General features: G+C 41.1%; 2 protein-coding genes across 2 annotated transcripts; one reads left to right on the top strand and one right to left on the bottom strand.

Annotated features, from left to right (window-relative positions):
* The first annotated feature begins 3030 nt into the window (after positions 1–3030).
* eps8l1a (EPS8 signaling adaptor L1a) lies at positions 3031–10431 on the top strand. Its single transcript, XM_076753088.1, has 15 exons — positions 3031–3072; positions 3564–3611; positions 3961–4075; positions 4237–4295; positions 4978–5113; positions 6351–6439; positions 6554–6628; positions 6711–6859; positions 6943–7152; positions 7417–7525; positions 7641–7760; positions 7913–8054; positions 8625–8787; positions 9332–9464; positions 9912–10431. The coding sequence occupies exons 3-15, from the start codon at positions 3961–3963 to the stop codon at positions 9978–9980; spliced, it is 1569 nt and encodes a 522-aa protein (XP_076609203.1). The 5' UTR covers positions 3031–3072; positions 3564–3611; the 3' UTR covers positions 9981–10431.
* A 1350-nt stretch (positions 10432–11781) lies between these two features.
* On the bottom strand, positions 11782–13549 carry nme4 (NME/NM23 nucleoside diphosphate kinase 4). Its single transcript, XM_076752242.1, has 5 exons — positions 13420–13549; positions 12481–12611; positions 12296–12397; positions 12047–12159; positions 11782–11902 (listed from the first exon to the last, which is right to left on the bottom strand). Exons 1-5 carry the CDS (start codon positions 13547–13549, stop codon positions 11782–11784), a joined length of 597 nt encoding a protein of 198 aa, XP_076608357.1.
* Positions 13550–14097: the final 548 nt, after the last annotated feature.

Raw genomic sequence — 14097 nt, 5'->3', positions numbered from 1 at the left:
GACTAGATGTTGCAATCCCTAGTGTTCGCACCACTTTTAATTCGGGAGTTCTTGACGGATGGCTGCTATAAGGTTTTACCAGCGGGACACATCGTCAGTTGTGTACCTCTACATCACCATCATGCACCAGATCCTCTGAGCTGCTGATCTGAAAATAAAGACAACTGATCCAAAGCAGGGAGAGGCTATACCAATATACAGATATCCCACCGGTTTGTTGTTTCTGCTGTAGAAAAAGTCACAAAGTCAGAGAGTGATATCCTGGACTGAAGTGCTTGTAAAATGTTAAATAAAATCCCTACATTTACTGCAAAGTCATGTCCCGTTATTAAAAAACAGTATAAAATTTCCTGTCTTGCTTACAAAGGGCTACCTGGGCAGTCTTAGCTGTGGCACCTACAGTTGATTCTTCATAGTATCAGTAATTTGGGACTTAGTGAATGTCCTCAGTATGCAGTGCTAAGAGCTTTATAGGATAATGTGCTGAAAACATGAAGCACACCATCAACTTTTTGATTTTCACTTTGAACACCTGCTTATAATTTCTCCACTTGCGCAACAGCCAAGTCAAACACAAGGAGAGCTGCCAGGACAGATGAAGTCTGACCTGTAACAGCCAGCTGGTGTCACTGTTGACGAACAGCTCAGTTTTTTCTCCAGAAGCTCCTCCTTACCTGCTTCAAATTCTTCTTGTATCCAAGAGTATCTTAATGCAGTATCTTAGTGATTCTCTGATGCAAGATGTGAGAGAGAGAAAGGAAGTGAAAGGAAGTTTTAAGTGTGAAAGTTTTAACCTGATGCAGGTCTAAGGAGCAAAAGATTGTATCTCCAGTAAACTCCACTGCAAGTAAAAAGGCAGTGTACAGGAGTTCTCTCTTCTCTTGCCTATGGATATTTCCTCCTATGCACCTTGTGACAGTTTGACTTTTCTTTCTTTTTGAGTTATCCTGATTCAGATCAGTGAGTGCTTTAGTCATTTGTTCAGTATGAGTTGTTATTTCTTTTGCCATTTGCTCCGTGTTTTCCTTCAGCTCCCTGTGTTGACGATGTTGGGTGTCTACAATTCCTCGGAGCTGCAGTGGAATAGCTGAGCCAGATGCACAGCCATCAGATGCAGAATTTCCAGGCTGATGTCCTTCATTTGGCTCGCTGTTATCTGGGCTAGCAGCATTTTGGGAGTTTACCGGATTGACAACCTCAGAGAATGTACAAATATCCAGGTCCAACAAAGAGTGTGTCACAGTAGGCAACTCCAGAGGAGGCCCTGAAGTTGAAGTATCCGGGGGTGGAGTCTCCACGGTTCCTCCTTCCATTCCAAACAACAGGAAATCTGAGCTGGCAGCCATTTTGTTTCCCTTTGTTCCTTTAATAAATCGTTTGTTTTTGTTTTTGACACAAGCGGTGTGTGTTTCGTTATTTTCTTTCATTCAACACGTTTTCCTTTAAATGGGTCCCATCTGGGGTGCCACTTTTTTATGTGACAGTTTGACTTGTTCTTTTTGAGTTATTTTGTTATTATTATGAGGGGTGCCAGCCAGGTCTCTCTCCTGGCATTTAAGAGTAGTAGGTCAGTTTATAGTTTAGTTGGTCAGTTTGGTTTTTCTTTTTCTCAATTTAAAGCAAACCGCACAAAGGATGTACATACATATAATATGACACCCTGCACATTGAATGAGGCAACACAAAACACACAGCCCAACACAGTATATGATGCAAAAAACAGTGAAAATGTATTGAAAAGTGCTGTACACGATCCCCAAAACCCAACAAAACAATGCAATATTTACAAGATACCCACAATCCCCGATCCATTCCACAAACAGCGCAAGGCAATCAACCAAAAACTCCACCCCGGGTTTTCCTTTTGCTCAACCAAAGACGATTCAGTTCATGAAGAAAAACAATAAAGTTCAGTTCAATTCAATTCAGTCCAGTTATTAACAGTCAATCCGAGCAGGAACAGGGAAGAAAGAAAAAAAACCTTCAAGCAAGCCAAAAAGAAGAAGAAGAAAAAAAAAGTACTTGATTCACTTACTGAAATAGTCAGTCAGTCAGTCAGTCAGTCAGTCCAGTCCAGTCAAACGGGGGAATCCAGTCCGGTTTCGTGAAGTGGATAGCGGCGATCAGGGTGTGAAAAGCGCTGACGGAGATCATATACAGGTACAGGGGATGGCACACAGCGGAGGATGAAAACGGCAAGGGGTTAAACGGCCTCACTTAGGTTTTTAACCGCGCTGAGCGTGCTGCTCGATGGGTCTCCTACACTCTCCTCTCCTGCCCTCCACAGAGTGCCGAATATGGGAATAAGTTGAATGCCGGCGCGAACTCTGAACGAATGGGTGCGCGAAGCGTGGATGGGTGTGGATGGGTGTGTGTGGGTGTATCTGGGGTGTGTTTAGGTGCAACTATCCTGGTGCGGCAATCCAGGTTGTCACAACCTGCCTACAAGGGACAGAAGGTGTGCATGAACCTTTATAGTCAAGGCTGCAAATTGTTAAAATCCTGATGGAGACACCAAAAGCTATCCCTGGCGCAATTTCTCCTTTGAGGAAAATCCAAAGAATGATTTGCATTTAAAACTTTAAACTCCTTCTATTCATATTTCTGAATTTGAACTTTTAATGACCTGTTTCCCATCTGAGCTTTATCTTGGCTTTGCTATTATAATCTCAAAAACGAAACTTGATGTCTGAATTTGTGGAAGTGGGGAGTTTGAAGAAGGCTGCTTTGCATTTCTCGAATGGCATGTGCTACAGACCACATCATCCCCCTGGCACAAGCCACAGGCACCTGTTGATAGAAATGCCTGTCAGAGGGAAGGAGAAGCTCACAAAGATGCAGAGAGAAGAATGAAAGGGAGAGAATGTGCCTGAGTATGTGTGTGTGTGGCAGAGGATCAGACGAGAGTGAAAGCAGCGCAGATTAACTGCGAAAGGAAAGCCAGACTTGTTTTTCTTGTTTCTGCATATCTCAAGAAGGTGGGACGTCCTCGTGTAAACAGCTAAGCTCAGTGCACATACAGCTCAGCACGAGGATTGTTTTCTGTGCCTTGGAATTAAACCTCACTAAAAGGTACAGTGATGTATCTTGATTTTTTGTGTTAACTTTGTACAGTGTGTGTGTGTGTGTGTGTGTGTGTGTGTGTGTGTGTGTGTGTTAGAGTGAGGGTGTGTGAAGCAGGTACACCTGTCATATGAAGGACAGCTGCCTTGTGCCAGTTTTACATTGCTCAGAGGAGACTTTTGAAGCAGCTTTCCTTCATCTGGATACATTAGAATATTTTCTAACTTGTAACTGCATGAAGGGCTTTGTCTGAACATAAATTGGTAAAGCTTGAATATTTAATGCATTTACTGCTTCATGCTGGAAGAAGAGGGATGACAGACGAAAGGCAGGGAGATGAGGCAAAGAGATTAACTAAAAAGTCAGTGTGTGTGCACAAGCCTGTCATGAAATGACCTTTATATTCAAATAGTTTCTCCATCAAGTTTCATGGTTGTGTCAACTGCATACCATGCGTCTGGTGACAGTGGTTTTTCCTGTCGTGTGTATGTGTCATTTAGATGCGTGTGTGAAGACCGAACACTCAGCATTCTTACAATCAGCTTGTGGTAAATATCAAGCTCTCATTCCTCATTTTTAAAGATACCCAGATAAAGTCGAGATGAGCTTGTTGGGTAGAGTTTATGAAAATCTTTCATGTTGCAGATGCAGACTGTCTAGCTAGAAAAGTAAAAACATGGAGCAAAGTATGAGTCACATGAAGTGATAATAAGATAATGTATTTGAATGTACATTTCTAGGAAATAGACAGGAAATTAGGTGTTGGAAAATTCACATAAAAGGTGATATACAGGTTAACATTTCAAGAGAAAAATCTTTTTTTTTATACTACCCAAGCATTTCTGCTAATTGTATGCATATGCTTAATTTTACTCTGTGTGCATCTACATATAACAGATGTCTGTACCACCTCCGGTGCTCCCGAGAAAGCACTCGGGTGTCCGGGTCATGATAATGCCAGGACAGCAGCCTCCTCCTGGTGGCCTGAACGTCTACACACATTCTGGCAAAGGTATATCCATCTGCCCAGTATGTATGTATATGTGTCAACATGTGCTGTTGCCTCAAATAGGTATTTTCCTTCTGTGTTCATGTTATCCTGCTGCTTAGAGCCAACCTAATGTTATTGTGTGTCGTTGTTTGCTTTAATGGCTTTGTTCTCCCTCTGCTCAGAGAATGGTGCTAGTGAGGAGTCAAGTCATACACCTCAACTAAATGCAGAGAGAGAAGTGGTATGTACTCACTTTCCACATTCCTGGGGTAAACATAGTTTTAGAACTAAAGCTTACAAATAATTAATGAGACCTTAAAGTCAAAGGAGATGGCAACCTGTGAAAAGAAGCTAAAAGAAAACAAATGATCCATCAAGTTTAAGTCAGTAAATCATGTTCTATACATCTGCACAATCTAGACAGAAACCATTGTCTACACAAGACAAAATACATAACAACAGGGATGATGAGGTGAAGATTGTCTCCAATGCTGATCAAGGTAAAATGGAATATTTGAATCATTAAGCATCTAAAAAAACTCCAGTGATCAGTAGTTACGATCTAATCCATTCCTGGACCACAACTCTGCAGTAAATATCATCCTGTGAAGATTATAATGTTCAGTTTGTTTGTTGAGACAGTGAGAGGTGTTAGTTCAACTTCATGCTAATATTTGAGGCTGTAGTTTGTGCTGATGCTGTTGTGCTGAATTACATTTTATTGCCCATGAACCAGTTTCTTCCATAAGGTCAAATATATTTAAAATTCTAAGGACAACACATGCAATTAGCAGGGCTGTTGCATACATATGTGTTATGCTTTCATGTTAATTTCAACTCCTTGTATGTTGTTTGACTCATTCATAATGTTCTGTAAGTCACTCTGCTAAATAGCTAAAACATACAGTGTATTTCTTCATCAGGAGATTCTGAACCACTGCTTTGACGACGTGGAGCGATTCATGGCACGCTTGCAGCAGACAGCTGAGGCCCAGAGTATTCTCAACCAAAGGAAGAAGAAGAGAAGTGGAAAGGGCAAGAAGAAGGAGGACCAAAACGGTGAGACTTCTTCTTCCTTCCTTCCTAAGAATTAACAGTAGCTGTAGTTTAACTAGGATGGTAAAAATAAAAGAAAAACGCCGCATGTAAAAACCCCAGCCAGGCAGAACCTTCGGTAATAGTAGTATGTACAGTAGTCAGATGATATGTTTAAGGCATGTTAGAAGTATGAAGAACTGTAGATCAGCTGGTGGCAGAGGAGGACAGACTGAAAGGTTGGAGGTGCTTGATGGCTGTGACGGAGTCTTGGCACGAGATTGGTGAATGCTGCCTTCTGGCTGCAGAAGATAAGTAGAGGCAGGGAACTGGAGACAAAGGCTGACTATTGGCACACTCCTGCATGCTGGAAATAGGTCAACAGGCAGGTGGCCAAAACATTCTTCAGGTAACTTCAAGAAACAAGACAAAGACACTACTAAAGCTGGGGTCAAGTCAACCAGGAAAACTGAGAAGCTCAAATATTATATATATTTTTTAGTTTCAGATCATTTTAATCATTCATCAGCTTATTGTTTTGGGCTGACAATACACCAGGCAAATGGCTATCCATGAATGGCAGTCCACATCGTATGAATGTGGTAAAAATATTCATACCAGACTTTCTCAATGACCAGTTTGCATCCTGTTTGAGATTTGACGTGAAGATTAGTTGAAAGAGCAGTAAAAGGTTCCTAACCTTTATCTTTGAGTTGTGGACTGCTGCTTCTTCATTACTGGTTACTGTACATTGCCAGTATGTGTGAGTGGGAATTTGAGTGTTTGTCTGTCTTTGCCCTGCGTGTCCTGGCAACATGACCAGGGTGTTTCCCAGGTTTCTGGCCAGTGTGTGCCAAGATAGGTGTGACCCTAAGACTAAAGGCAATGAATGTATTAAAAATGAAACAGAGGACAAGATTCTTCTTAGTCATTACCACTGGCGTTGCTTTGCTAGAAGTACTTGCTGGAACAAGCTGAAACAAGTGCTCCACACCTTTACTTGAAGACTTGATTTATTGCAGTGTTTATTATTCTCTTGTTTTCCTAAAGATAAAGCATTAAAAACATGCATTTGGCAGCTTAATAAAATAAAAATTAAAAAACACATAACAAATGATACAGACACCAACGTATGCCATGTTTGAAAAATCACTGCATGTATAATGTCAGCAGTGATCGTGGAGTGTTTTGGTATCTGTGTTTCTTATGTATTTGTTCAGATGTTTTGGTTGGAGCTGTGTCTGTGCTCTTCTGTCTGCAGATGATCTGCTGACCATGAAAGCTTGCCCTCCATCAGAGGAAGAATTTGTGGACCTCTTTCAGAAAATCAAGTACTCCCTCAGTCTGTTGGTGAGATTAAACTGGTCATATTGTGCATTGAGTAACCATGGACATTCACAGATACATTTTGATAAGACCGCTGTACATGAAAATGTAAATGATCCCATATGCTGGTTTATTTAGGACCGTCTCAAGTCATCCATCACAGATCCTGATGCACCAGAGCTGCTCCATCCTGTCTTTGTTCCTCTTAGACTGGTGGGTCTTTCTAATGTTTCATGTGGGAGTTTCTCTGTGTCTCTCTGTGTAATTCTGACTGTGGTGACATTGTCTTTCACAGATGGTGAAAAGCACTGGAGGACCAGCGTTAGGCGCGTCGGTGGTCAGTCCTGCTATGACCAGTGGTGCAGTTTCACTGCTCCAACAGCATCTGACCGAAGATGAAAAGGCGCTGTGGACTTCATTAGGACCCAACTGGACTTCACCCTGGTCTGTGTGTTTATGTATGTGTGTGTAAGTCTTTGGGAGTGTGTCATGTTGCTCTAACAAGATCCCCTTGCCCTCTTTCCCAGCTCACACCTTGGTGTGTCTGTTCCTCCATACTCACCTGTCTTCCTGGATGGGTGGCAGCCTCAGGCCTATGACTCAGCTGGCCAGCCTTTGGACGATCCCATCGAGTTGCAGCACAAACAAGATGCTTTCAGGGAGAGTAGGGTGACACAACCTCTACAGGACCAAGCTAAACAAACAGTGGAGGGCCCTGGTGATGGCACTGATGATGTGTAAGTCTGTAGACATTGAAAAAAAGGTGTTACATAACAAGGTATAATTATGTTTATAACAGGAGTGACACTCCTAGCCAAATTCCTAATGGCTGCAATTAGCAGTATATTACCTAATAAAATCAGTCTGGAGGTTGAAATGAGAATAACTTGTTTCAGTAAATCTCATCAGAGATTAAAATGACTGGTTTCTTACTCTGCTTTGTTAACTTGTTTCGTTTATGTTTCATGTTACGTATGTTTGAAATGATGTTTCTATTTCAGAGACGGAAATTCGATCCCACCAGAGGGTGAGAGACTGTACTGCTGCAGTTATGACTTTGTGGCTAGGAACAGCAGTGAACTCTCTGTGCTACAAGGAGAAACACTAGAGGTGCACACCCATAATTAGACTTTTAGGTGGTGACCCATGTCTCTAGGAGTACAAGAATGTATCACATGCAGTATGTCACAAAACTTGACTGATTTGTGACTCATCTTTTCTGTAGGTAATTGAGTCATCAAAGCGATGGTGGAAGTGTCGGAATCGCTTTGACCAGATAGGATTTGTTCCTTCTAATATCCTGGAGCCTCTGTCTGCTGTGAGTGTGGTACGCAGAGAGTCAAAGGTACGGTACACACACACACACACACACACACACACACACACACACACACACACACACACTGTACAAAGTGCCTCAAACGTCACACACACTGTGGCTGTTTGTGTCGTGCCACCTTGCAGTTTTAATTCATTCCTTCTTTTCCACATCAAAAGACGCCCATTTCCCCTCGGACAAAATACTTCTCATATGCTCCACCAAGCCCAGTTGGGACCAGTCCTCCACCTATAAGTCCACTGAGACCACAGAGCATGGTTTTACCGTCTACAACAATGCACGGAGAAGACAGTGACCGAGGTAACAAATCCATCCATGTTGAATATCAGCCATGGTAAATCATGAAGAGGGGCTTGTTAGAATATGAAGTGAGTTTATCTTCTACAAATTTGCAGCCAATAAGCTCAATCAGTTATGTAGCAAATTAGTAAAAATTCAGCAAAATAAACATAACGGAATAAATGAAGGCCATAGTTTAGGGAAGTTGCTGAATCAACAGAAATATTTTGTTCAATTATTTTTTTCATACCTACACAATACAGGGATCTGCTGTTTGAACACCCAAGTATTCTCAAATGTGTTCTCAAATAGAGTACTTTAAGAGAACAGACTGTAGAATATTTCAGCATTTAACAGCAGCAGCAGCAGCTCTTGAAGGCAGGTTCAGTCAGATGTTTTTATCTTTGTCCTTCAAAATACTGGGATAATGTTGGTTGTAAGTACAGAGATAACTGGCCATAAACAGGCCTCAGACTATGTGTCTGACAATCATGAGTAATTTTGTTAACACCTTCCATGAATATTTATCACATTACAGTCACTTCAAAGAGCCCTGGAGGTTGAGCACTAATCTTGAAATTGTATTTGCAGTCCTGATAATGAATGATGAGCTTCTTGAGCGGCTGGCTGGGAAAAGAAGCTCAGTCCGTCCAGTGGTGGTCCCCTGCACACCTGACACTTCTGTTCCCCTGAACTACCACTCACCTTCTGCCGAGGTGGAGGCCTGGCTCACCAGCAAGGGCTTCAGCCAGCAGTGAGTGTGCACTGCTGGAAAAAAAAAATCCAGTTCAGACTCTTTCCAAAAACCTGATTCAGAACAAGGCTATTTACAACTTTGGTTTTGGTTTGGTTTAGTGAGATGTGTGGATGAAGGTGCTTATTGGACACTTGGGTTCTGTGGACTTGAAGAACAAAAAGGAAAATGTAATCAAAGTCATCCCCACAGTTTATTGTATTATGCATGCAGCACATGCAACTGTCAAAGGCATGCTCATAGATTTTGTTTGATGCACAATGGCGCCCTCACATGTCAGAACATCCTTCCTGTTAATGTTTATGTATTGCAACTTAGCTGTGAAGTGAGGGGAGTTGGAGCTGAACTAACACAGTGAGCTAGGAGGACATTTAGGTGCAACAAGAAAACAAAGAAGTGAATCATGTTTTCTTTAGATTATTCCAGTTTAAACAACTGGATTCTTCAAAGATACTTATATCCAGGTTAAAGGTGAACGTTTAACAATGAAAGCTCTCTGAGGGTGAATAGACACCAACACTGGTTTTGTTGCTCTCTTCCTCAGGACAGTTCAGAGTCTGGGCATTTTAACTGGAGCGCAGCTTTTTTCCCTGAATAAGGAGGAACTCCGCACCGTCTTACCAGATGAGGGTTCAAGGGTTTACAGCCAAATCATGGTGCAGAAGGCCCTTCTCGAGGTTTGTCCGATGTTTTTCTGGATGTGTGTGTGTTTGCATGGTTATGCTTGGGTCCATGTGTTCTGAGCTAGCTGTTTGCTCAGCCTTGGCTTATGCACAGACTTGCGTCATATACCACATTGTTACTGACCTACATGGACTAAAGATTATTTACTTTTCAATTTACAAACCCCAAATACATACTAGCTCTTATAGTTCTTTCCTATGTTCTATAGATCAATAATTTCAGTAAGTGGATTTTACAGTTGCTAATTACTCAACAGCCTTCTCGTTCTTCTCGATATTTCATAATGGGAGTCTTCAGGGGTGTGTTTTAATTTGCACAGACACTGGTTTGGAAAATTAATGGACTACAACTGCTGGGAAGCCTATTTTGATGTTTGCTCAGAAAACAAAGTTTCCTTCATATTTCTCGATTAAATCACATTTTGTCCGTGTCCTCTGCAGAACGTGCGCAAAGCCACAGAACTGGAAACAGTGATGGAGAAGCAAAAGATGAAACTTGACCTGAAGTGAAACAGTGGAGTAGTGTGACGGAGCTTTCGAACATCTACTAACACAGATGTGGCATCAAAGATTGATGGAGACACTGTAAATGCAGTATACACAGTTGTATGCTATACAGCTATACAGCTGGATTTAAATCTTTGCTGTTACATCTCTTATGTGCTGCAGATTACAGATGCAGAAAAGCAAACTGTGTGGAAGGTAAAGCTCACTCATTAATACGAATTGACATTGGGACTATTTTTATTTTCTGTTTTTAAAACATTGGGGGTTTTAAACTTTAAATTCTCGGCAGAGTTTCCTAAAGTTATTCTTACCATTTGGTGGTCATCGTGTTTTACAACTTAAATATTTTTATTATACTTTGTTTAGGCAGTATCTGAAACATGACAAGAAACACAAATAGACAGTACCAATAAACACAATCACATACTAATTATTAGTTTGGTGTGTTAACAACAATGGCCTGAATCTGACTTAAAAAAGCTGTATGGTTAAAAATGTTTTTGACTCTACAGGACAGTCAGATGTTTGACTGATTCAGAGTTTTCATTGCTTGCACATGAAACTGTATTAAGACAATGCCACTTGTTCCGAACCAAAAACACATGAACTAATGTCATAAATATACAATTTTAGTCCTGACTACTATGATGTTCTATGGAGACTAAAATATTTCACTGCCTTCAGCTGTGGAGCATATCATGACATAATGTACAATACTGAAATATAGGGGACACATTTCTGTCAAAGAATAAAACAGTATGTGTATTTTTATATGATAGCTATGAGTTGACTGCAATCCTTCTTCCCATATTCTGACATATACAAGTTAAATGATCAAGACATACAATTTCCAAAAAATTAGGTGAAAAATTCTAGATACAATATGTAATTTAATAACACATTTTATGAGCTCTATGATGAATTCAAAAAGCAAATGACACTGAAGATGTCAATATGCACAAAATCCAAATCATTCAGGAGCTCAATAACAGCAGGTGGAGGTGAATCATCACCAATCAGAGCTTTGCAGCACAACACCTTCCTACAGTATTTTTTACACGGACAGCATCAGCACTTTTTGCAGGTAACATTCACCATGGGTCAAATGTTCTAGTGTAAAGAGCAATCATTTGATGTAGGCTCAGCTACAAACAACTATTCCCATTTCAGACAATTCCTGAGAAAGTCTTGTACTTGCCTGGAAACTGTTTACCATCATATTGAATTTGTTCTGCCTCAGTGTTTATATATATATATATTATGTATCCTCTATATTGCATGTGTATCATCACATAGCAGATTAATTTGTCTACGTAAATTTGGTTTTGATCTAACATAAAGTAACATGTAACTTAATAGCTGTTCAGACTACCTAGACCATGAGCTATTTAGATTACTGGTCACTATGATTTTGGAAAAAGCCAAAATATCTAAAAGAAATGAGTACCTCCAGTTTGATCTATTAGTCAGAGGAACTTTGGGATATCAGGCGATTGTGGGATATATTCTGATGTTGGACCTGCTTTGAGCCAAGATATAAAAATATATATATATATTTCCGCTGGAAGTCAGCTACTGAGCCACTAACAATTTCTGCATCTATTATTCACGTTTAATCAACTAAAAACTATTTGATTCAGCAAAAAATCTGTGAATCTAAGAGCACTTGCTGAGGTAAATTATTTGGTAGGAACACTGAATATCACTCATCATTTTCAATCACTGTGGTCACACGAGACCGACCTTTGAGCAGCAGGAGAAGAGGTAGTATCACTGATTCTCACTGCGTTCGACCTGAGCCTCTTCACTTTTCGTAGAGAATGGTCTGGTCACAACCTTCCCAGTTCAGGAGCTCCTTTCCCTGAAACCACAGCTGGATCTCCCTCTGTGCCCCCTCCGGTGAATCACTGGCATGAACCACGTTCCTTTAAATGACCAACACATGTCAATATTTTACTTCCACATAACGTGTAATACTCTCACAAGATGCAAGACCTGGAAAGTGGCAGTCTCATGAGGTTATTATTTAATCTTGAAACTTATTGTCCACATAAATGGCACCATGTTACCTGCTGACATGAACGCTGAAATCTCCTCTGACAGTGCCTGCCTGGGCCTCAGCTGGGTTAGTATGCCCCACCATTGTACGTGAAGACTGGATCACTTTGTGCCCCTCCCACACCTGCACAAAAACAAAACAACACACATATGCACACACAAAAAGAAGATATTCAAGACTCATTTGTATCAAAACAAAAATCAAAAAGAAGTAGAAATAAGGGAGCATCCCACAAGGAGGCAGGCAGAGGAGCACTCACCATGACAACCACAGGCCCCGAGGTCATGTAGTGCACTAGACTGGGATAGAAAGGCTTAGTCCTCAGCTGACAGTAGTGCTGAGACAGGAGATCCTCAGACACCTTCACAGCAGAGGCAGCCACAGTTAAAACTTCAACAGAGGACGTGCACATCACACAAACACATCTATCTGAGACTTCTGTACCTGCAACATTTTCAGGCCAACCAGCTTGAAGCCCCGCTGCTCAAACCGCTGGATGATCTGTCCAACAAGACGACGCTGAACTCCATCTGGTTTTACAGCTATGAGAGTCCGCTCCCTCACACCTGGAAGACCTGGTGGAACACACAGAAAAGTACTTCTACTGAGATCTATAGCTCTAACACATGCATAGTGCCAACATTAGTTACCTACAGAGAAGTAATGACCCAAAGTCACCCACATGCAGGGAAACAGACTTAACCCGCCATTCTGCACTGCACGTTCGTTACTTTATGTTTTATGATGCTAAGACTTCTGTACTGTTGGTTAAATAAGGTTTTTAATTCAGGACTATTTTTACTCTGTGGTATTGCTACTTTTTAGCGAAAGGTGGCTGCAACACTAGCAGCTAATGAATGGCTGCATGCGATCAATTCCATTCACACGTGATCCGCCACGAGAACAAGTCAGTCTACTGGCATTTAACTTGAGGACTGCAATGGAAGTTTCGTTCTGGGAAAAAAAATTTGGGTGTCGTTCATGGTACTGTGTACCATTACGCACAATGCGCGCAGGCTTTGGCCCGATTACGCACACCGCAGGTCACTGTGTCAGTTACCTCCACCATCATCACTATCTTCTGTGCGTCTAACCTAGTTCCAGTTCATGACCCCATAAGTTTGGCAAGAGATTTGTTTTCTCAAACGGCCCCGTTAAGTTTGGAATAAATTAACAAAGTAAAGTATCTTGCACTCGGTGAAAAAAAATAAAAAAGTTTAACAGTAATCTGTTGTCTAAATCAAAGACATGGATAGTTTGTCATCATCACACATTCGTCACGGAGAGATTTATTCAGTAAATCGATCAATATCTAAGTTACAACATTAAATCCTGGAAGAGAGTAATTCACATCTGAAGTTAGAAATAAGAAATGTCACTTGCTTGATGTGCTCCTGTGCGCAGCAGCTCTGTGTCCATGAAGCAGCGCAGTGGGAAACCGGGACAGCAAACTTTTAGCAGTTACTGGATTCCCTGTATGAAGAATTCTGCTAAAAATGCACCGCTGCAACATGACCGTGTTTTGACGTGTTCTGTCAGCCTCTGGAGAGAGAAGTCAACCCTCCTCAATGAAACCACCCGTGTCATCCCCCTGCCTGTCTGTCCCCGTGAGTGTCACTCAAACTGAAACGTATTTAACTCCAGGGATGCCAAACGGTTTTTTTTTTTTTCTTTTTTTAATTTCCCCTTCAGTATGTCTTGGAATTCACCTCTATCTTCATCTATATCCAACTGTTTAAAGGCCAAACGCTGACCCTACACTTTAGTTTCCCCTACTAGACCTGTGAAAACATGATTTTAGTTTTACAGCATATTCAAACCTTTAAGCTCCAAAATAACCACAACAGTGTTTACTGGGCTTTTTCATGAAGGTGGTGGATTTGCATAAGAGGATAAAAATAAAACAAACCCTCTTTTGGATCATTTTCAAAGGTCCAAAACCGTTGGCTGCTACACTTCCCATAATGCAATTTTGCATTAAACACCCTATGACATATAATTACCCATATCTTTGAGGCTGCACAGTTTGTAAAGCAGGGTAGGGTTATTGTCTCCATTGGA

The sequence above is a fragment of the Chaetodon auriga genome, chromosome 16 (genome assembly GCF_051107435.1).
Source record: "Chaetodon auriga isolate fChaAug3 chromosome 16, fChaAug3.hap1, whole genome shotgun sequence".
Classification (NCBI taxonomy): Eukaryota; Metazoa; Chordata; class Actinopteri; order Chaetodontiformes; family Chaetodontidae; genus Chaetodon; species Chaetodon auriga.
Note: the sequence above shows the minus strand (reverse complement) of the source record. Positions and strands in the feature narration are given on the sequence as shown.

Coding starts and splice junctions, on each gene's coding strand:
- eps8l1a (XM_076753088.1), top strand. CDS start 3,961: ATGTCTGTACCACCTCCGGTGCTCCCGAGAAAGCACTCGGGTGTCCGG. Junction 6,440..6,553: donor AGTACTCCCTCAGTCTGTTG/GTGAGATTAAAC, acceptor TGGTTTATTTAG/GACCGTCTCAAGTCATCCAT. Junction 8,788..9,331: donor AGCAAGGGCTTCAGCCAGCA/GTGAGTGTGCAC, acceptor TCTCTTCCTCAG/GACAGTTCAGAGTCTGGGCA.
- nme4 (XM_076752242.1), bottom strand. CDS start 13,549: ATGTTGCAGCGGTGCATTTTTAGCAGAATTCTTCATACAGGGAATCCA. Junction 12,398..12,480: donor TTGGCCTGAAAATGTTGCAG/GTACAGAAGTCT, acceptor TCTGCTGTGAAG/GTGTCTGAGGATCTCCTGTC. Junction 12,160..12,295: donor CGGGGCCTGTGGTTGTCATG/GTGAGTGCTCCT, acceptor GTTTTTGTGCAG/GTGTGGGAGGGGCACAAAGT.